The sequence below is a fragment of the Odocoileus virginianus genome, chromosome 2, assembly GCF_023699985.2.
Source record: "Odocoileus virginianus isolate 20LAN1187 ecotype Illinois chromosome 2, Ovbor_1.2, whole genome shotgun sequence".
Classification (NCBI taxonomy): domain Eukaryota; kingdom Metazoa; phylum Chordata; class Mammalia; order Artiodactyla; family Cervidae; genus Odocoileus; species Odocoileus virginianus.
Window position 1 is genome coordinate 34,849,337 of NC_069675.1, and position 23,839 is coordinate 34,873,175.

At 35.6% G+C, this 23,839-nt stretch overlaps 1 protein-coding gene across 2 annotated transcripts in view; it reads right to left on the minus strand.

Moving 5' to 3' along the window:
• The window catches only part of PSME4 (proteasome activator subunit 4), a 93,620-nt gene that overhangs the window by 45,772 nt on the left and 24,009 nt on the right, over window positions 1-23,839 (minus strand). Inside the window, exons 4-15 of one of the 2 annotated variants that reach the window (XM_070478357.1) lie at window positions 17,778-17,843; window positions 15,608-15,652; window positions 13,725-13,874; window positions 12,410-12,473; window positions 11,614-11,688; window positions 8,574-8,696; window positions 6,106-6,198; window positions 5,125-5,390; window positions 2,466-2,652; window positions 1,609-1,698; window positions 826-890; window positions 387-537 (exon numbers count right to left, since the gene is read on the minus strand). In XM_070478357.1, coding sequence (XP_070334458.1) covers window positions 387-537; window positions 826-890; window positions 1,609-1,698; window positions 2,466-2,652; window positions 5,125-5,390; window positions 6,106-6,198; window positions 8,574-8,696; window positions 11,614-11,688; window positions 12,410-12,473; window positions 13,725-13,874; window positions 15,608-15,652; window positions 17,778-17,843 — 1,375 coding nt within the window. The remainder of the gene's footprint in view (window positions 1-386; window positions 538-825; window positions 891-1,608; window positions 1,699-2,465; window positions 2,653-5,124; window positions 5,391-6,105; window positions 6,199-8,573; window positions 8,697-11,613; window positions 11,689-12,409; window positions 12,474-13,724; window positions 13,875-15,607; window positions 15,653-17,777; window positions 17,844-23,839) is intronic. The other variant, XM_020876624.2, reaches the window with a different exon arrangement.

Genomic DNA, 23,839 nt, shown 5'->3' on the forward strand with positions numbered 1-23,839 from the left:
GGCACTGAATTAGCAAATATTGAACCAAAGTTCTTAGGGGAAATACAGGATTAAGTTCCCATAAGCCTCTCATTACATTTTCATCAACTGATGGATACATATTTTTATGTTTCTGTTTGAAGGTATCTTTTTTAAATATTTTGGCCATACCACACAGCATGTGGGATCTTAGTTGCCCACTGGAGACTGAACCCATGCCCCATGTAGTGGAAGCATGGAGTTGTAACTACTGGACTGCCAGGGAATTCCTCATTTTTTTCAAATTTTAATATGGAAAGAAAAGAGAAGTTGGTATGATATACACATGAGTAACCTGAAGTTCAATTTTTAAAACATCAAATAAACCACAAGTTGGAATTTAGCTCTTTGCAGCAATGCACTCTTACCATAAATATTTCTTTGGAACATTGTGTGAGGATTGTACTAAACGTAGAAGACAGACCTAATTCGACCAAACTCTCCAAGTGAGTCATTTTCTCAGTCTCTGTCTCTTCTCTTGTTTGCTCCAATGTGCTACTTTCTATGAGGCCAAAGCATCTAAATAACCCAAAGAAAATAAAATTTTAGCAACTAAAAACTGGCTTAATATTTTTGGTTGATTTGATTAAATAAATCTCTATTGTCAAGACAATGCAAATGATATGCATTTCATTTGAACACGGCTCACAAATCAATTGTCCCTTTGTAACCTCAGAAGAAGCACCATCCTTGCATAGTAATTAAATACAGGCTGCAATGCAGAGCGAGGCTAAATTCTGCTGAGACAGGACATTGTTATTTTTTAATATCTATCAGACATTAAACAGACCTGAGGTACTTGCTTACCTGTCCATAAACTGTAAGACGAAATCCTCAAATTCAGCTGTGGCAGAACAAAGTTCTCGCTCTACCTGTAACATGTCAATGTGCAGAAAATTTTCAAATAGGCTTTCATTCTTCCCCCCGAACAAAACTCAACTATAGTCTATAAAATACATCTAATACTACATTATTACACTGAGCACTGTGAGAAATAGCACCAAATTCCCCTATCAATTTAGAATAATTCATCCACTTCCCAGGAACCAAAATAAGTAGTAATTAACATATTTTGTAAGGGCCAAAAAACAGAAGTTCAGGCAGCCATATTTTAAAAATCAGTACCAGTTTTCAAACTGCTTGTGTATGTATAAAGGATTATCTCACTAGTTAGCCATCTAAATGCCAAAAGTAAGGTAATAACATACATGTCATAAAGAAAATAGCTCTGAAAAAACCAGACAGTAATGATGCCAATTTCCTCAATAGATTTATTCCTAACATAAAATGGAAAAACAAAATGCCATCACTTTTTGCTTAACAAAGCAAAAAGCTGAAATACATCTTTTCATTTCAGTTGTTTACTGGAACAGCCTATTTCTCACCTACCCCCTTTGGTGGGTGCTCTGCAGACTATCTTACCAGTGATGGCCTGGCCCTCCATTCATATCGTTCTAGTCACAAAACAGTAATTTTAATTTGTCAGCACCTCTGCAAAGCTGCTGTTAAACTTTCAAATATTACTATTCATATACAGTAGGAATTAGAACTCAGTTGACCAATCTTTTTAGAGGAAGAAAGCATCCTTACTTCTGTGAGGTCATTTCTTTCCTGCAGTACAGATGAACAATCTACTAAAGGCACCAGAGTGGAAAATGTTGCTATAAATTGGAATGTGATCTATGGAAAGATGCAAAAGAGCAAACATTAATTACACAGAGTTCTAATTCCAAAATACATACATACCATAAGCTACTATCAAGTACCAAAGAGGGAAATAACAATCTTTCTGAAAGCTTTTTGCTTAGAACTGAACATTTTAAGGTTCCTCACAATTAACTAGCTGTTAACTGAGTAATGAAGTTTAACTAAATAATAAATTTTAACTGAATTTATTATCATACAGTTATTTACTAGATTTAAGCACAAAGTTTTCTAACCTTTGGTCACTAAGAAGTTACCTGGCTTCCCACCAAAAATGTAATATTAACTAAGTGTAGGTAGAAAATACTAATGGAGAAGCTGGAGGCCAGGGAAGAGGGAAGATGCACAATATGGTAAGTCAGGTTTGTATATTAAGGGAATCGAGCATTTCACACCCAGTCATTTTTATCATGCTCCTTGCAACCAGTGCAAAGAGAAGTGCAAATGATCATATGTTATCATTTTTAATGGATCTGCTTACAGAGAATAGGAAATTTAAGCTTTAAAATACTGTATGATCATAAATGCATTCAAGTTACAGGAAATGACTTAACCTAAGGAAAACCTTACATAGATCAACTAAGTGTACATGGATCTAAACTTGGGCATCTACAGGTGTAATTCTGCTACCATTAAGAAATTTTATACTTTACTGTGTTCTAAAGAATATTTGAAGAAAGTAACAGGATATCCATTTACACAATTAAAACTTACATAGAAAACAGAATTACAAATATGCTCACCATGCATTTACTAAAGTCATTCGGATCCACCCCAGGCAATGCTCTCATCAACAGAGGTAGCATGTGTGTTGGACCTTCAGGAAACCACTTGCCCCCTGATACCAAACTGCGGGCTACTCCAATGACACAACTTAAAGTAGCTGTGAGCTGGTGAGGTTCTGTTAAAGTCTCTAGTGCAGGATATGTTCTGCAGTTTGAAAACAATTTAAAAAATTTTTCTATGACAGATAAACATATGTAACACATTAAACAGTTTACTAAATTCATAAACTGCATTTTAGAGTAAAGGTTTGTCTGCTAACAGAGTATTCTGAATGAATATTTGCTTTCAAGGTTAACAGAATCACAGAAGTAAAGGAAAGGTACATGTTTCCCCAATTCCCTGACACCTCACCACATTTCCTCATGCCAATTGCACAGTGTAAAGAATATTAGCTGGCAGATTTCTGATTCTTTCAGCATCTTAATCCATTCCCACAATCCAGCAGGACTGCATCTAATCTAATAGTGATTATTAGAAATCAGCAATAACACACAGCTACTCCACTCTTCCCTTTTAAAGGAAAAAACAATCTGACTAAAATGTTCCAGTGTCTCCTATTTTATACTTTATAAAAGGACTGTGATCTAAAGTTGGAAGTCAGCTCTCAGAAACATAAGAGAATATTCTTGACAGTAGAGTGAATAAAACAGGGGGAATAAGACAGATGCAATCTTTGATCACTAAGTTAGTATTTAAGAACACTCAATGGTTCAGTGATTTCATTTTTGAGACTCTCTCCTACAGGGGGAAAAGTAATACGAAACACAGTTTAAATTCTTCTTAACAGAAAAGGTAAATAAATAATAAGGAAATTTCTAAATAAAGTAGGAAAAAAGGAGGATTTCTAACTAGGATTAAAAAAATATAACCAAACCTATGTTTATTTTAAAAGATGAATAAAACAAGCCAAAAATGCTTTAGCAGAGGATGTCTTCAAGAGATGTAAAATCAAGTGTCAATGTTTTTTACTTTTTAAAAGACTTTCACTTGGAGATTCCCTAGCAGTCCAGTGGTTAGGACTCAATACTCTCACTGCCTTGGTGGCCCAGATTCAATCTCTGGTCAGGAAACTAAGATCCCATAAAGCACATGGTGTGGTTAAAAAAAAAAAAAAAAAACTTTCTGTTTTTCTAAAAGAGAAAAAAAAAGTCTACAAAAAATGGTAGCCAAGCCACTTCTAAACAGGACAAAATTAAAACTGAATCTCAAAAAGTATCATTGTATTGTCAATTTTGTCAATTTAGCATCTTGGTTAAGATCACATATGATGCTGGCATTAAATTTGCCCAAAAATTAACTACTAAAGAAAAACATGACAGATAAATCGTATTTGTATTTATCAACTTTGTTCCTTCAACTAAAAGTTTATCTCACCAATCAAAATTCATCACCTGGAAAACAATGAAATAAGGCAAAACAAAAGGAAACACCTGAGAGTTCAAATTTTAATTCTGCAAACAGCTGAAGTCGTCCCTTGAGGCAGGTCTCTCCTATCCAGAGAAAATCAAGGGACCCGCCACTGACTGTCAGCTCCTGCTACCACCTGGAGCCCAAGTGGCAATCAAGAGTGAAGGCCGAAGATAAAGTAGAAACTGCCTAACTTTCACATTCCGTTAAGCTGGACATGCTGGAAGTTTCAGTGCCCTAAGACATGTACACAAAAAGGGGAGGTTGGAATAGTGATGTCCAACTTAAACATTGATGGCACAGAAGACAGGGGAAGATAGCACAAGCAACTCCAATTACAAATAATGGAGCCTTATTTTGGTACCCTTCGCCAAGTAAATAAATGTTACCAATTTTCCTCTCTCAACAGTGAGTCAGAAAACAGGCTGTCATCTGCATGCTGCCAGTAAGGACCTTGGACAAATCTGAGTTGGAGGAAACTCAAGCCGTTAAGATTCCCCTGGGCTCCAAAATCTAACATTCTTCTTCCGCTTTTAACAAAGCCATTTAGAGAAGAATCCTAAACCTGAAGTTCAGGCAGCAAAGAATGAATAAAAGAAAGCTTAAGCAATCTGCTCATGAACACTCAAGACCACTGAGAGTGGCTCTCTCCTGTGAAGCACACCAAGTTTGTATTATGACAGCAACAAGGCAAATGGAGAACTATTTTTGTTACTATTCCAACATACAAAACAAAATGAATACAATGAAATTGACACAGTAGAAATAATTCACACAAGGTTATATATACAATATATGCAAACAATAAAGCTGAACAAATTTTCTTCTCTATCACTGACCCTAAGAAGCAGACATCCAGAATTATTGTCACTGCCATGCTCTTAATATTTAGTGACACTCACATTTTATGAAACAAAACAGCCAGAGGTTTATTTATGAGCAAAAACTTCAATTAACTAAAATGAGCACATAAGTCAAAATATTTTATTCATTTCATGTCAATTTTCTTTTTCTGGTCAATAAATCTTTATCAAGTTACCAATCATTAGGTTAAAATATCTTGTTTCCCCTCTAGGAACAGGAGTAAGTACCGAGATAGCAAAACAAGCCACAGAAAAGAAAGCCACGCAGAAGAGTAGAAGAGATAGATAACCAGAGTAACAGTGGACACAGCTGGGGTTTCAAGGAAACATGTGAAGCTACACTTACCTTTCAAGTACAGGGGGTATTACTAACTCCGGTCTCATGAGTGCAAGGTTCTGCAGAGCCTGGGCTGCTTCTAAACTACCAGTTTTGCTAAACATAGCCAAGAGGACAGGCTGAATAATGCATTGTACAAAGTCTGTAACATCTTGATCTGTAAGCTTATGGCTATCAGGCACAGGAGTTAACCAAGAAGGTTTCTTGTATCTTTCACGATGTAATCTTCTAACAACACTGTTTGGCAACCGCTGAAGCAGTTTCATTAACTTGTTCTGGGGACACAGAAGCAGAAGGTCCTAGGTAGTTTGTCGTTCTCACAGAGATACAGTTCCTCTCTACTATCCCAAGTAAAAACTTTTCAAACAACTGCTTGTCTAATAATTTTTAAATACAACCTATCTTTTTATTTTTTTAATTTTATTGAAGTATAGTTGATTTATAAAGCTATTAATTTCTGCTGTACAGCTAAGTGACTCAGCTATACACATATATTTTTTCATATTCTTTTCCTTTATGGTTTATCACAGGACATTAAATATAGTCACCTGTGCTACACTAGGACCCTGTTGGTTAACAGTTTGTATAATCTTATTACAAAGGACCTGTATGGCCTAACTAGGTAGAATAAATACTCTTACCAATTAATCATCTATAATAATAAACACTTTCAAAATTCAGTTTTAATTTCTAGCATCACATGAGTCTTTCATTACTTGAAAAGCCATTTTAACCCAGCAACTTAGAAAAAAGCACACACACAATAAAACCGAAAAGACGATTCCATTGTTTTATGGCATTTTGCCACCAGTTACTAGCATTTATTTCTATATGTGCTATAAACACAGTAACTTAATGTGAACATAATCATGCTCACACAGGGAAAGCTTAGTTGAGCGACAGAAAATGTACACAATAGGCAATAGTCACATGTGACTATATCTTAAAAAAAATTCCAAACTGTAAGAGTAAAATATGAACATTACTCACCAGCCAGCGGCCATTATTTGAAGGATGGTAAAAAGATGTGATGCTGTTAAACAAACCAGCCAAATGCTTTTGCACTAACTTACTTGGTCCACCCTGTTCAGATAAAAGCAGAAATATTAGTACCCACGTAATTCTGTAAAATTGAAGGGGTTAACAGGCCCAGGCCTATATACAAATCACTGACGTGGCTCACATTCATCCTGCTGGCAAAAACCAGTTCTACCTCTGAATCAAAGTCAGAAACAATTCCCAGATGAATTTCATACAAATCAATTCAAGACAGTCTATTAAAAAGAAGGGCAACTTATTAAAATCGAATCATAAAATAGAAAAGATACTTTTCAATTCAGAGTTAACAGTATCTTTTACTGTTTACAGTTAAATAACTTTTTCCACTAAGGTATTCATCTTAAAATAACCAAGTATGCCACATTAAGCATAAAAAGCATTCCTTAAATGACTGAAGAACTGAAGAATTTCTCATTGCAGGAAATAAAGATTAACATAAATACATTCACATATTTATTAGTACTTCTAAATGTTTCAAGTGATTAAACTTGTTATATTTGACCATATTTTGACCCAGAAGAAAAAGATTTTTTTCCCTTAATCTATTACCAAAACAAACACACAAAACAAACAACAATATAACCAGGGTTGCAGGGGGAGGGGGAAAGGCAGAAAAGGCTAGCATTCACCTTACCAAGTTGAACAACCCTGGGAATATAGGACTAAAATATAATAATAAAGGCCTTGAAACTATCTGTTTCAAGATGATCTTTTTCAAGAAACAGCAGATTCATAATGTATGCAAATATCAAGTCACTGTGTCACATACTCAAAAACTAACATAGTTTTCATCAACTATATTTCAATTTAAATAAGAATCAGCACAGTCCTAAAGTAGACTATCCAGTTACACCAGGAACATGTCTTTCGCCGAAATGAAATCCACACTCGTATTTCCCAATTTAGAGCAAACTATCGAGACCATAATTCCACTGCAAAATACCAAGAAAATTTTCAAACTTCTAACAGTAATAAGCATTGTTAATTTTTAATTATATTAAATATTCATACTTAACACAAAATGAAGCTGCCAACATAAACAAGTGTGTGAGCAACAGTAACTAAAATGAGCCTGATACCAATCACTATCTAATCCTGTGGCCCCTAAAGCCCAAGTTCCAACTCATGACTTAAAAAAGATAGTAAATATCCAAATGTTTTTGCTCTTATTGAATATTGGAAAGAAAATGGGATTTCCCCTCTGTTTAATATTAAAATAACAACCAAAAAAGAAAAGCTTGAAAGTTTCTTTTCTTTGAATCTTACAATGAAATTTACTATCTAAACTTCTGGGTTTCCCTGGTGGCTCAGTGGTAAAGAATCTGCCTGCCAATGCAGAAAATACAGGTTCGATCCCAGATCTGGGAAGACCCCATATGATCTGGAGCAATTAAGCCCATGTGCCACAACTCTTTAGCCTGTGCTCTAAAGTCCAGGAGCCACAATTACTGCAGACCAAAGCGCCCTAAAATCTATGCCCTGCAACAAGAGAAGCCGCCAAGTGAGCAGCCCGTGCCCTGCAGCTGGAGAGTAGCCCCCAGCACAGGCAAAAATAAACATTAAATAATCTAAGAGCTGAACCTCTCAGTCATTCTGTCTTTTCGACAAAAACAGCCAACTAAGCAGTGTAACCAGGGAGAAAATAGCAAACACAGAACAATATCAAGTATCACATGCAGAATAATTCAAAAAGGAGATAACTGCAGATGAATGAAAACTTAGAGAATAATGGTGTAAAAGTTGTTCTAATACTCTTATTTGAAAGATGACATCAAAATACAAATATATAGACTGTAGTTTTACTTCTCTTCAATGACGTCGGAAAAATAATCCTTTATGCTTCTCTCCCTTCACTAAGATTACTTTGTCAACAAGCTTTGTGTTCAGTGTAATGTTTTATGTGAACACTGACAATAAATGCATTAATACTGAGCACATGCCCAACTCTGCTTTCAAATCTCACCTTTATCAATTTGACTTGGGAAAGTTCTTTCACCCATGACTCTGGTTCTCAGTCTGTAAAACTATTACAGACATTCTGAATCTCTTGAAACTCTAACTGTCCCCCTACTTAGAGTATAACTGACCTACAACACTGTTAGTTCCAGTACATAACATAGTGATTTGATATTTCTATACATTACAAAATGATCATTATAATCAAAATTCTGAACTTCTGACCCTTACTTTAAAGGTCCATTATTTAAGGAGATTTATAAATGGTACGTTATGACTACATTCTGAGTCTGAGAAACACAAGTTTACTGCATCAGAAAATATCCAAGAATCAAATGACCAACTAAGCCACTAATTTAGACTTAGGCGATTATGCAGAATTTCTGTATGGTTAACCCAGGATTTATAGGAACTATATAAAACAAACATAATGTACTACAAACCATCATGGCAGTGATCCATATTACAGCATGTCCTATGTCATAAGCATTTGTTAAAAATCTTGGAACTAACACCTGACTGCTTCCCACTGGGAGGTTCAAGCTTCTCAGAATTCTTGTAAATACCTTTAAAAAGAAAAAAGAATTAAGGATAACCATTGACAGATATAGGAAAAGGAGTACATCAAGGCTGTATATTGTCACCATGCTTATTTAACTTATATGCAGAGTATATCATGAGAAACGCTGGGCTGGAAGAAGCACAAGCTGGAATCAAGATTGCCAGGAGAAATATCAATAACCTCAGATATGCAGATGACACCACCCTTATGGCAGAAAGCAAAGAAGAACTAAAGAGTCTCTTGATGAAAGTGAAAAGAGGAGAGTGAAAAAGTTGGCTTAAAGCTCAACATTCAGAAAACTAAGATCATGGCATCTGGTCCCATCATCTCATGGGAAATAGACGGGGAGACAGTGGAAACAGTGTCAGACTTTATTTTTTGGGCTCCAAAATCACTGCGGATGGTGACTGCAGCCATGAAATTAAAAGATGCTTACTCCTTAGAAGGAAAGTTATGACCAGTCTAGACAGCATATTAAAAAGCAGAGACATTACTTTGCCAACAAAGGTCCGTCTGGTCAAGGCTATGGTTTTTCCAGTGGTCATGTATGGATATGAGAGTTGGACTGTGAAGAAAGCTGAGTGCCAAAAAATTGATGCTTTTGAACTGTGGTGCTGGAGAAGACTCTTGAGAGTCCCTTGGATTGCAAGGAGATCCAACCAGTCCATCCTAAAGGAGATCAGTCCTGGATGTTCATTAGAAGGACTGACGCTGAAGCTGAAACTCCAGTACTTTGGCCATCTCATGCGAAGAGTTGACTCACTGGAAAAGACCCTGATGCTGGGAGGGATTGGGGGCAGGAGGAGAAGGGGACGACAGAGGATGAGATGGCTAGATGGCATCACCAACTCGATGGGCATGAGTCTCAGTGAACTCCGGGATTTGGGATGGACAGGGAGGCCTGGCGTGCTGTGATTCATGGGGTCGCAAAGAGTCGGACACGACTGAGCGACTGAACTGAACTGATTGACAGATAGCAAGTAACTCGTTCATTAAATAACCTATGTGTTATATATTGGTGTTACGGTATATATTCTCATTTGATTGGTTTTTATGACATACTGTTTGGCAATCTGCTTTATTCCTTAGGAATTCATATAAATAATTTCATACCTTTTTAAAATGATACTCTGAGGTCACAGGCATGAAGTTATGAAGCACTCATATTCAGGTACCCCAAAACAGGCCAGTGGCACATAGTTAATCATAAAAAGGCAAACAGTAGGTAACTGTAGTTCAATGTGAAATATTTTGACTACTTTTTGCCTCTCTAAATGCAAACAAAATTATTCTTCCTATGCTTTCATTCCAAGCCAAGGATGCACAAAACAAATATTTTCTAGCTGATTTCTCTACCTCTTAAAATTTTAAGACTTGACAAGCAATAAATGCTGGAGAGGGTGTGGAGAAAAGGGAACCCTCTTCCACTGTTGGTGGGAATGCAAATTAGTACAGCCACTATGGAAAACAGTGTGGAGATTTCTTAAAAAGCTGGAAATAGAACTGCCATATGACCCAGCAATCCCACTTCTGGGCATACACACCAAGGAAACCAGATCTGAAAGAGACACGTGCACCCCAATGTTCATCGCAGCACTGTTTATAATAGCCAGGACATGGAAGCAACCTAGATGCACATCAGCAGACGAATGGATGAGGAAGCTGTGGTACATATACACCATGGAATATTACTCAGCCATTAAAAAGAATTCATTTGAATCAGTTCTAATGAGATGGATGAAACTGGAGCCCATTATACAGAGCGAAGTAAGCCAGAAAGATAAAGACCATTACAGTATACTAACACATATATATGGACTTTAGAAAGATGGTAACGATAACCCTATATGCAAAACAGAAAAAGAGACTCAGATGTATAGAACAGACTTGTGGACTCTGGGAGAAGGCGAGGGTGGGATGTTTCAAGAGAACAGCATTGAAACATGTATATTATCTAGGGTGAAACAGATAACCAGCCCAGGTTGGGTACATGAGACAAGTGCTCGGGCCTGGTGCACTGGGAAGACCCAGAGGGATCGGGTGGAGAGGGAGGTGGGAGGGGGGACTGGGATGGGGAATACATGTAAATCCATGGCTAATTCATTTCAATGTATAACAAAAACTACTGTAATGATGTAAAGTAATTAGCCTCCAACTAATAAAAATTTAAAAAAAAAAAAAAAATTTTAAGACTTGATTTCCCCCTAAGAATCTGCATTTTAATCAGCCATGCAATATATTACTACAATTAGATTTATATTAAACATAATTAAATGTCGAATATGGGGGCTAAAGGTGGGAGAAATTGACTTCGCCATCTCAGTTTCTACTAGCTGGCAACAGAGGAAGGCAGCACAAACAAAGGCAATCAGAGCATTTGCCTTCTGCTGCTCCCCAGCCCTGCTCTAGTCAGCGCGTGCATCAGAACCAATCACAGCCCGACCACAGTCCTCCTGAAGCTCCACAGGTGATTCTCCTGCATGGTAAACAAAACCCAAGAAGCAACACACCTAGAGACATTTTCCAGCTTTATTTACTCTAGGAAAGTATACAATGTGATTTTAAAAGTGGAGAATACTCTAGAAGAACTAACAATACAGTACAAAAAATTCACTGGAAAGGATCAATGTTATGACACCTTGAATAATATTCTTAGTACTTTATAAATTACTCACTCTGAAACTTAAAGAGTTCATGCCCTGCACTGGTAAGACAAAAAAAAATCAAACATTTATGATAGCTTGATATGATCCAATTACTTTCTGAAAATAAATGACCCATCCTTATAAATTACTTATGTTTTTACTAACAGTCAAAAAATACTTTCTGTGGTGCTAGAAATCAGCAACCACACACATTTCTCCTTAAAAATATAAAGATTATGTCAGTGCTACCGTGTTTGTTCAAATGTTCTTAATTACCTTTGGTACATATGGATCCCAATCTATGTATCCTATATTATCTGTAGCCAATCGAGCAAAGAGATTTACTAGTTGCTGAAAGTAAACAAAAAAGAAAAACAGTTAAGTAAATACATTTGTTGCTTTTAGGGGTCACAGTCACACCCTTTATCCATTTGTTCTTTTCAGAACAATCATTACTGGCACAACTTAATATTTATATCTCAGTCTTTTCAAATCTCCAAATTTAGGTCCTAATTCTCATCACCCATATAAAATCAAATGCAGTTGAAATGCTTATTTTTTAAAAAAGGAGATGACAAAGCATCATCCACAGTGCAAACAGATAAAGAAGTTTTTAACCAAATACACGCAGAAAACACCCACCAGGGGTCCAGCACCATACAAACGGGGGGTACAACAGGGCCTTCCTCTTCATGTGTTTCACAGTATATGCATACACTTCCAGAGAGTGATAAAACCAAAATAAAGAAATGTCTAGTTCTCTTAGAATACAGCAAATACAATTTTAAAAAACTGATTACAACATCGCTAATAGCGAATTTTAAGGAAATGAGAAGGGGACAACAAAGGATGAGATGGTTGGGTAGCATCACCAACTCGATGGACATGAGCCTGAGCAAGCTCCAGGAGTTGGTGATGGACAGAGAGGCCTGGCATGCTGCAGTCCATGGGGTTGCAGAATCAGACACGACGGAGAGACTAAACTGAACTGAAGGAACTGAAGTTACTTATCAAATGATCTGATAGTTAATTCCAAACTAAAATGCATATAGGAAAAAAATGAGATACTCACCCCCTCCCACTGTGGGAGATTTTGCACTGAAACCCAAAGGCCAATTAATTCATCAAACCAAAGTCTGAAGAAGAAAAATGTTAAGAATAGCAAGTGATTTACAGAAAGTGGTTTAAAGCCAGATATCCTTTGTATTTTTTTTAATCTACTATTCTTACTGATAACTACACAACCTAGAAAAAATTAACACTGAAAGTTACAAACTTAATGGAACAAAAGATTACTTTTATGTGAATATTCCCTTTTCAATTTACTTAAGCTAAAAGGAATAACCTCATCAAATTTCTACTTCATTGCTAAATAACTGTCTATCCCTATCTAGAAGCTTCTCCTTCCTCTCCATGCCCTTCTCCTTGAATGCTTTCCTTTTACTACCTGTTCCTGCAACTCTCCCTTAATCTCTTTACTTTAATAGGCCAACTAGTAATTACACCAACTAGCACTACAGTAATAGTTTCATAAAAGAAATGAGCCACAAAGTGTTAGGAGCAATTAAAGTGGGAAAAAATATCTCAAAGTAAAGAAAGTGAAGAGAATACAGGGGCAAAAACACACGAGTATTAACCAATTTTCACAAATGTTAAAGAAATTAAGTTTTTAGAAGTTTGTAATTAAAACCAAAATTTCATAAATATATAGCCAGATACAAAATTTCTGACAGAAATTTGACAGATATAAAAGATGTGACATCTCACTATGGAAAACATGCTGGGAGAGATGGTGGGAGGGCTAAGCATAATAATCCTCCCACCCATAATACAGTGATACGTGCTATTATCCTTCTAGTTTTTTTTTCACACCTGTTACTTTTTTCATAAAGGTACAATCCAAGTATTTTTCATTCTAGGGTTTATTGTATACCTGCAGTTAGAGAGAGACTCAAGAAAAACTATACTACATGATGAGGGTTAAAATCGAGGTTTAGAAAAACATTTTTCCCTTCCCTAAACTCTATGCAATGTAACATTTCCATCACTGCCTATTTATTGAAATTTTCAGTTCCTTTTTGCAGTTATCATTCTTTCTCTCCCAATATCTTTTTAAAGCCCACATCTTATGTGGCTTGATATATAAGTGCCTTATTTTCTCTTTATCTGCAAAACGATATTTAACTATTTTAGCTTTCACACACACTTCAAGTGTAAGAAACATAATGCTTGAGTTGGTAATTTCTTTTTTACTTATTACTGTACTAGTCTGCCTACAAATGTACATACATATATGTATATGTGTACGTGTGCACATATACATATATGCATTCCCTACTGTATTCTAGAATCTATCAATACAGAAACACACACACATATATACTTACTTAAAACCTTTATGATGAAGTTCTGGAGGAAGGGAGGTAGGAAGAAATATTTCAAAATAAGTGATGGCCTTTTGCATTGTTACATCAAAAGGACACATTAAAGGCCGCCATTCTTCTAGCATCTCAGCTGTGGCATCTGCTGGAAAATACCTAATAAAAAAGAAAGTTTTCATGTATCTGATCATTGACTAAAAGCTCTACATCATTATATGACTGACAAAAAGGGGAAGAAGGGGAATGTACTCATAAGATAATATCACACACTACCAATGTCAAGTTAGCTGGCAAGAAACACACATTTTTCCAATTCTAAAATAAACAGCCTGTCACATTTAGGTTATATAAGGTAAATTTTCTTCTTGTCTTTGGACCTGGAAAAATGCTATAAAGCTGATAAAGCTCAGATAAAATACAGAGTCATTCAAATCACCTACAAACTTAAAACATGATTGCTGTTATTTTTTTCTTCCTGTGTGCTGTATAATAGCAATAGAAAAAAAGGAAAAAAAAAAAATCCTGTCACAGGGAACCCAGTCTATATAAGAAACAGATAATCAGCAAAGTGAGAAAGAGAATCAGCCCAGGAACTTCTTGTCACCTTAGGAACAAACCATTTACCCTCACTAGACTCTGAGTTCTGCTGTGTACAAGAAACGACTGAGCTAGATGATCTGGTCCTACAGGCTCTAACATTCTAAAACTCTAAGATATGGGCAGGAGCATCCCTGGGGCACAGAAGATTCAGAAAAATAAAAGCAGAAGTGTGTAGACAAACACAAATTGAAGACAAGCGGATAATGAGGACCCATTATCCATTTGGGTATGGAATGGATACCCAAATGGGGAGGCAACTGGGGTTTAAAATAATGACAAGCATATTAAAATTTCTGATGTGAATATGGGTGAAAAAAAGGAAACCCTTTCAAATACACTTGGAGGTTTGGCCTATACCTTAATCTTATTATAACTTTATATCTCTGTGTTACTAGAATCACACTTCACTGCCTATCTTCAAAGATCTTACAAACTGAATCCTCTTCCTAATTTTTCATAGTCAAATGTCAGCCATGTAACTCAGAATAAAAGCTTGGCACTCTACAAATTATCTAAGAACCTAAAAACCAGTAAATACCTCAGTGATGATCAAAGTTCACAAAATGACAATGCTAACTAGTAGCTTATCGAATAACTTAGGCTAGTTCTTAAGCTTGTTAAAAAGGAGACATTCTAGATCTTAAAAATACATTTGTCCAAGACTGAGTAGTATAGTAGGTCAGCCACAATATCTGATCTATAAACTAATTTCAACTCTTATAATAAGCACATGATAAATATACAAATTTCCATTCAAAAGAATTCACTGCATTCATAGCAGAAGTATGTCTTAGAACAGCCTGATAAGAATGAAAAAATAGTTCAAGACCATACATCTAGACTTTAACTAAATTCTATCCACATTTGTCTTTAAACATCAGAATATGGAATATTCAAAGTCAAACATTCTACTGAAATGGGGGGGAACATATGGGCCACCTTCTTATTATTCATTTTTATTTAATACCTACAAGGCTCATTTTGGAAAATAATTTTGACTTGAGTAACAATACTCTAGGGATATCTTTCAAATGAAGCCAGTTATACACACATTATTGCATTCTTACTTTCTAATGGGTGACTGACACCCACACCACTTAAACATTTCTAAATTTATAAATGAAATCTGAAAAGTTCAGTTCAAGAGTTGGAAATAATATTGCGCTCAGTGACTAACATCACAACGTCAGACACTATTTATATCCTTAATTTCCTTTTCAAGGCATACTAAAGATTGGGTAAAGTCCACAGAAACAATAAGAGGATTTATAAATTGAGAAGCTACTTACGGTCGGCAGCTCTTCACGAGTGTTTTGAGAACATTTTCTACAGAACTGGGGGGAAAAAGCCATTTGGTAAATTAGGTTGGTATATTTTAAGAACAGATATAATTCAATTAATAAATATCTCTAAGATACACAGTTAGATATTATCTGTGTACACACAATAACTAATCCTTCTCTTTCATACACATAAAAGTCTAATGATTACCTAAATGCTGTAATCTACTCTTTCCTTTGTCTTCATTTTGTTCATTCTATACAAGGAACAAAAGGGAAGAAAACTGGAAAAAGCGCAAATCATCTTCAATCTTTACAAAGTGGGCAGCAATGACCATACTTCTCAACACATCAAGAAGTATGTTCAGAGGCTTCAAACAAACAGCAAAGTCTAGAGTGCTTCTATCAGCAACTGCTGGAGACTAGTTTTCTGCATCCTACTGGTGAGAGTTTTACAACTCTCCAAGGCACTTTATTGCCAGGAACAATTATGAAAATAACAACAGCCACCTTTTTGGCCAGCTACTTAAAAAGTTAGCTGATGAATATTAAAAGCTGTAATTTTCCAACTTGTAGGTGGTTCAAGTGACTTTAGTAAAGCAAAATAAACACTGGTATATGAACTTATAATAAACACTTCTACTTTAATGAAAAGCCTAGTGTGTACTGGTTTAAACACACATCACTAGAATGGAATACTTAAAATATTAACCAGGCCACAGTCAAAAGAGGTCAAATACAAATCAACAAAACAAAGAGTGATTTCAAATTGGAATTTTAAAATAAATGTGTGCCTACTTATAGTATGATGTGTACAAGTAAAAATAAAACTAGTCCCTACATCTCAAGAGAAAAAATTATGGGAGAAAGAGGTAACTTTTAGGCAGTGCTTCCACCTGACAGTTTCTCATTAAGCTTCTTGGAATTCTTAAGTCCAGAAGTTTATCCAATGTTTCTGAAAGCTTAAGAACTAATCTTAAATTCTTAAGGAAATTCTAAGGAATAATGCAAATCAAACTCAGTATGTAGTTTATAACCAATGTAGTATATAATAACCAAGAAAGAAAACTATTAACTTCATTACTTGAAGCAGTAAGAATCCTCTTTAATTTCAAAAGTATTTAGAACAAAACTAACTGAAGAGGAAACTGGGCTACAACTCACAAGGTAATTCTAAAATAAAGAAGATGATCACATGGCTAGAGAGCCATCATGGGGCATTTTCTGATTATCAAAGAGAGATATTAACTTCTCTCACAAAAAAAGCTCACCAATTCAGAAACAGAGTTTAACTGAGGGAACAGCTAAGCTTGCCTAGTTGTTTTTCCTTTTTTTTTTTTTTAAAGGTAGCGGTGGGGGGAGTGGGGTAAACTTCTCTCCAACTACATTTACAACTCCCTGAAGACCACAACTATGATTTTTACTCCTGGGCATTTCTGAAGGGCTTATAACAAGGTTGTGTTTATTTACATATATACATATATTACTAATATATTTATATATTTATTTATTTACAAAGCTCTATAAACCTTTTCTATCAGGGCAACAAAAAAAAAGCATGGATCTTTGGATCTTCTTTTAGTCTGGACGGAAGACCCCCACTGAGAAACAAATTTTAGAACTCATAGATAAGATGTGAAGGTCCATCAGGTTCCAAACAAAATAAGAGATCAATTTAAATACAGATTTTTTTAAAAAGGTAATTCTTAAAAAAAAATTCTAAAATGGTAAACTCATGATCCAAGGAAATAAGCAGATCTATAATTCTACCACTTTCTAATGTCTGTTTTCACAGACATTTAACTGTTAACTTTACATTTATTTTTAACTATTTCTGTGGCAGTATTTCTATTTGAGAGTACAACATAGAAAACCTGCTCTGCTTACTGGTAACTTTTCTATTCTACTAGCAAACTTTTATATAATATCAAAAATGATTTTAGAAAGCCAGTCACAAAAGGCTGCATAGCTATGCTTTCTCCAGTTCCCTTCACGCTTCAGAAGAACAGGCGGTTAATTATAAGACTTGATAGTTGTCACTTCACTCACTAGAGGAATGGGGTGTGTGGGAATGTGATTCCGTTGATCTAAATGAAGCCAATTTCAACCCCTTCTTATATATAAGCCTGTGCCATTGGATTTATGCTCTTTATCCAGAAAAGGGTACAATCTCTCTAACCTGTGATATCTGTATAGTGACCTTTTGTGATTCTTGTAATCTCTCAAGATGAAGGGAACAATATTTCTGTTTAAAAATAAAATAAAAGGTTAAGGCTAGATGCTACTAGATATATTTCACTAATTTTTAGAGGGAGTGAATAATCACTAAAGTTTTCCCAACTGTTGGAAATTTCTAATGTTAAAGTGACAACAATTCTAAACACTTTTTCTTTTTTTTAATATATCAAAAGGGATCTAACAGAGGAACTAAGCTTTGGGTACGTTTTCTTAAACCCTCTTCCCTCTTAGTAAAGGCATGTTAGGTTGGAAAGAAAGCCACAGTATATCATGTAATGAATGGTTCACAGCTTGGGCTCAGAGTCAGACAGATTTGAATGTGAACACTTGTCCAACTATTTACTAGCAGAGAAATATTATACAGCCTCATATCTATGTAAGAGCAGTAATACCTACCTCTCATTAGGCTGTTACAAAATTAAACAAGATAATGTAAAGAAAGCAGTCACCTGGCCCAGAATTAAACACAAAAAATGTTAACTATAATTATTTCATATTTAGCCAAAATAAATTATATTTTCAATCTCCTTAAGAACTAAAATATTATATTAATTTTGCTTTTACACTTGTTTTTACTGCCTCTGAGTTATTAATTTATATTTAGGAAATGGCATCAAAATAGGAAAGTCCTCCCCCAACTGCCACCCTATTTATCAGGGCAGAAAGTAAGTTCCTGTCCCAATTCTTGAGTTCTTGCCCCAGTTTCAACAAATGACTCTGTGTGAATTTTCCTCTTTGGGAAGCAAGTTCCTTATGACTCCTTATGTTAATAAAGTAAATGCCAAATATGTAGCAGAGAAGCCTGAGGAAAGCCAAAAGCCTTGGCCTCCAGTTACTGAGATAGTGGACTTATATAAACCTGGAGGTGTATGCTTCCTACCTCTTTTTCAGGACAATGTTCATGTCTAAATCAAAGAAATGTACAGCAAATGATACAGTCAAGATGACAGCAGGATGGACTGGCCATGGCCAGAGGAACATTCAGCTTCACTTCACAATTCTTAAGCTAAAAATTAACTTCAGAGTAATCACACCAGCTTTTCTATAAATGAACTAGGAAACTGTAACCCTGGTATATTCTACATACCTCTCCTTCAACCTCCCTGTAACTTAATACATCCAATGTTTCCTGTTTTTCCTAAATCAAACAAATCTACCATTAGTTAGTCAAACACTATCCATCTCAAAGCTGATCTTTGAAAATCTAACACTGCTTATCAGCAAGCAGTCATTTATCACAGCCACTTCATACAAAACTTTGTTGTTGTTCAGTTGCCAAGTTGTATCTGACTCTTTGTGACCCCATGGCTGCAGCACGCCAAGCCTCCCAGTTCATCACCGTCTCTCAGAGTTTGCCTGTTTATGTCCATTGAATCGGTGATGTCATCCAACCATCTCATCATCTGTCGCCCTCTTCTTTCCTTACTGTGTTGCCTACATTTGTAACTTGTAATACGCTACTCCAATTAAGTGCATGAAACACTGTTTCATGACATAAAACCACGACCCAAAGATTCAAATGCTTCTTTTATGAAGTCAACAATAAGCAGCTCTTAAGTTGCTAGTATTAAGTTCACAGCTACCTAGATCTTTCCCAATTTTTCTACTGAATAATAATAAATAAAACACCTACAAATTGTTTCTCCAATAGAAAGTAAAACATGAGAGTAGAAAGGGTATTTTGCCCCTGAGGCAAAAAGAAAGGAGGACAGAGAAAAGCAGCAAAGACAAGGAGGAGGATGGGACAGAGAAGACCAAGGGAAAAGAGAAGCAAGTTTATAATCCTTGCTCCAAACAATGGAACTAGCTTCTAAAATCATGTTGAAATGCATGGCATTCTAAGCAGTGGTTTCTAAAAGACAAATACATAAGGCACAGGAGTTTAAGACTTGAAAGACAAACAGTTAACAAATGAAGTAACCTTTCACTTTTGATTACTAAAATAGTATTCTAAAAATAGTTACGAACACATGCAGTCAGCTGACAGAACTGTTTCAAAATGTGTCAGAATACATCTAAGACAAAAGTACTCAAAACAAAATACTAATTCCAAACGCATGCCATATTAAAGGGTTCTTTATGAAATTTTCTGAAATAAAATGTTTATAAAAAGTCACACTTCTATCCCTTGGTTATGAACACTTGCTATTCTACTGTATTATTGATAAATAGAATCTTAAGTGGAAAGTACATTTTTAAATGTTTTCAGTGACCCTTATCTTAGAAATTCAGTGGACAGAGACTAGCTGTGAGGAACAAAAAGTACTGTTGTCTGGCTCTCCAAATAGTATCTCTAATATTTCTGCATAAGAACCAAGACCATTAGATTCCTCTGGTATTAAAAATCAAGGCAAATGTGATGAGGAAACTCCAAGAACCAAAGAATTCAAAAATCTTTCAAAGTTAATTGTTATAACTATATACAGGTGACCTGAATGGAAATATGGTAACAGGTTCTCCTTTGCAGAGAAGTAAAATATGATAGTAACAGTAAAAAATTACAAGAATGAGAGACAATGAATAAAGAATTAATTATAGTCCTGAAAAACTGTTTTTTAAGTATAATTTTTCTACCTTGCTTTTTTAACAGAAGATACACTAAGTTTCAAATTTTGTCCTACAGTGCAGCCTCTCACCAACAAAGTGCCCCCTCAAAAGCAGTTCCCAGTATTCTGATTCCTTAAAACTGGAACAATCATCACCAGTTTTAGACAGAGGCCGCGTCGACAGAGCTGCACGTCACAGCGTGTGCTCCTTCAGTGAAGCATACAGCCCGGTATGTGAGGACTTCAAGCCACTAGGCCAATATAGCTCATCTTCTCGGAGCATCAACTTTAGTCAAGAGATACTAGGGAAGGAATTTTTACTTATAGAAACATGACTTAATAAGCCTAATAAAGATATGAATGTTTAAGATAAAATGTAAAAATTCTAAGAAATTCCTCATACCATACCTCTCAGGAAACCTCTTTGGGGAAAGGGTAGGAGGTATTAAGTGGACAGTCTGAGATGCACAGAACAGGAAGAATACTGGTTCGGAAACTAAAAGACCTACCTCTTACAGAATTAAAAACAGAAAAAAAAGAAAGTGTTGGACTAGTGATAAGAAAACAGGAAGGGCTGATTAATGAGGCAGGAAACTTTAACTTGCATGGAAGCAAGAAAAGAGAAAACATTTCCGTAAGACTTTAACCACATGCAGGGAGCATTCTGGAAAAGTAAGGGACATTTTTGATTATCACAATTAGTAGGGAGGACTCACTGAAATTTGAGTGATTAAAAGCCAGGTATACCAGATATCTGGCAATTCACGGACCAGCCAAGCTCAACAAAAAATTATTATTGCAAGACTTTCTAATATCTCAATACATGGTCATACAGATTAAAACTTTTTGAACATAAAAGATAACTGTTATTAACTATTTTTCACAGTTTTTAATAGACATTGAACCTCTAGGAATACAACTAACATATAAATTGAAGGAAGGCTGTACTTTGTTTTGCTGAAAATTTTACCTAGGGTTATTCATGATTTCTAAAGAAAAAATTACAGCATAATGGCAATTCTGCTGCCACATCTGATTTGCCAAAACTAAATCCTTGAGCATATATAGATTTGCATATAAATATGTAACTAATAATGATGATTATTTTAAGTCTTAGAACCAAATATCATTGGCAATTAGTGATACACAAAAAATGAGGATGTCACAGAACTTCATTAATAATTTTGTTGTTGAACTATTTCATGTTTTTTTGGACTGTCATCCTTTTTGGGTAGGGCACAAAAAGCTATTCATGTTCTAAAAATTACACACTGACATTATTTATGCTGGCAAAAGTCAACTGCACAAATTTTATATGGCTTCATATACTAATGTGTCTTTTCCTAATTCATCCTTTGCCTCTATTTCTTTCACAGGTAATAATGTTCAAAAATAATGTTTGGAAATACTAGTAACTATCCCACATAATTACATAAAGAATTACTGTGACACTATGTTATAAATAGGGGCTTCACTGGGGGTTCAGACCGTGAAGAATGTGCCTGCATTGTGAGAGATTGGAGTTTGATCCCTGGATTGAGAAGATCCCCTGGAGAAGGGAATGGCTACCCACTCCGGTATTCCTGCCTGGAGAATTCCGTGGACAGAGGAGCTGGTAGGCTAGTCTATGGGGTCACAAAGAGTTGGACATGACTGAGCAACTAATACTCTCATTTTTTCACTATGTTATAAATAAGGTCAGCTCACCTGCAAGAGTATCTTACTTCCTTTTTTCCCAGTCAGTAGTCTGAAGTTATTTCTCTCTCATCAGATGTATGACCTGTTATTTTGTATCCTAGTACTAGATTTTATTTTAATGTTCACTAAAAATACTGCTCTTACGTTTTCTTGTACTTCTGATACAGAATGTGTTTTGACCTTTTTTACTTATAAATTCAAACTTACTCATTATAAAGATGTAAAATCTGAATACCATACTGCTTTACAGTGTAATAGCGCATGCATGTGTGAAATACAGATTGCTTCAAATAAACTTTGTTGTTGTTCAGTTACTAAGTTGTGTCTGACTCTTTGCAACCAATGGACTGTAGCACATTGGCTCCTCTGTCCTCCACTATCTCCCAGAGTTTGCTCAAATGCATGTCCATTGAGTCGGTGATGTTATTCAACCATCTCATCCTCTGCCATCCTCTTCCTTTGCCTTCAATCTTTCCCACCATCAGGGTCTTTTCCAATGAGTCGGCTCTTTGCATCAGGCAGCCAAAGTACTGGAGCTTCAGCTTCAGCATCAGACCTTCCAAAGAATATTCAGGACTGATTTCCTTTAGGATTGACTGGTTTGATCTTTGCTGTCCAAGGGATTCTCAAGAGTCTTCTCCAGCACCACAATTCAAAAGCACCAATTTTTGACACGCAGCCTTCTTTATGTTTCAACTCTCACATCTGTACATAACTACTGGAAAAATCATACCTTTGACTAGATGGGTCTTTTTCGGCAAAGTAATGTCTCTGCTTCTTAATATGCTGTCTAGGTTTGTCATAGCTTTCTTTCCAAGGAGCAAGTGTCTTTTAATTTCACGGCTGCAGTCACCATCTGCAGTGATTTTGGAGTCCAAAAAAATAAAAAGTCTGTCATTGCTTCCACTTTTTTCCCATTTAACTGAGATATCTTTTCCTTTATTTCTTTTCCCATTATTTCTTTTTTGGTTAAAACATTATTTATATTTTTGAGTGTAGAAAGGTCATATTATTTATGAATTTCACTTTGGAATAGTTATCTATAGACTACAATAGGAGTTGCTGAGTCTGTCTGAGTTAAGAGTCATGGCTTTAAACCAAGTAAATATTTCAGTAAAGACTCGATGTCTCTTCAAAACACCAAGAACAGTTAAGATGAAACTTTTAAGGAAGGTTTCCATAACAGCAGGGATGATGAGAAGTTAAGGAAATAACCTGGTAATTAGTATCAAGATGAATGGGAAGAACTACAAACAATAACTAACAGTAATAGTTATAAGCTTTAACAAAATTTCCAGGAAAACCGTGGCACTGATGAAAAGGAAAGCCACAGGTATTCATGAATAACCATATAATACTTAAAAAATAGAAAAAGTGGCTGCCTCTGCAAAGTAACACCTGTCAGGACAGAAAGTATGACACCTGGTTATAAAGAAGCAAGTAAAAGAACTACTGAAAAAGGAGAGATTACTGAAGGAACTGCTTTCTCTCCCACATGATTTACCAAACACTTTCAGCGGCAGTCAAAAGATCAGTCAGGAAAATTTCAGAAAGATAACGGATTTGAACACAGTTGAAAGGTTCCTAAAATCTATGAAATGGTGATTCTAATCAAAAGTTCAATGAGCTCATATTTTACGATCTAGTCAAGCCAGTCTGTGCCATGCTTCCTCCAGCAGAAATAAAACTCAAAAGTAATCCTTCATGTTAAATTTTGGGTTTTCATAATAAATATTAGTAAAAACATATTTGGACATTT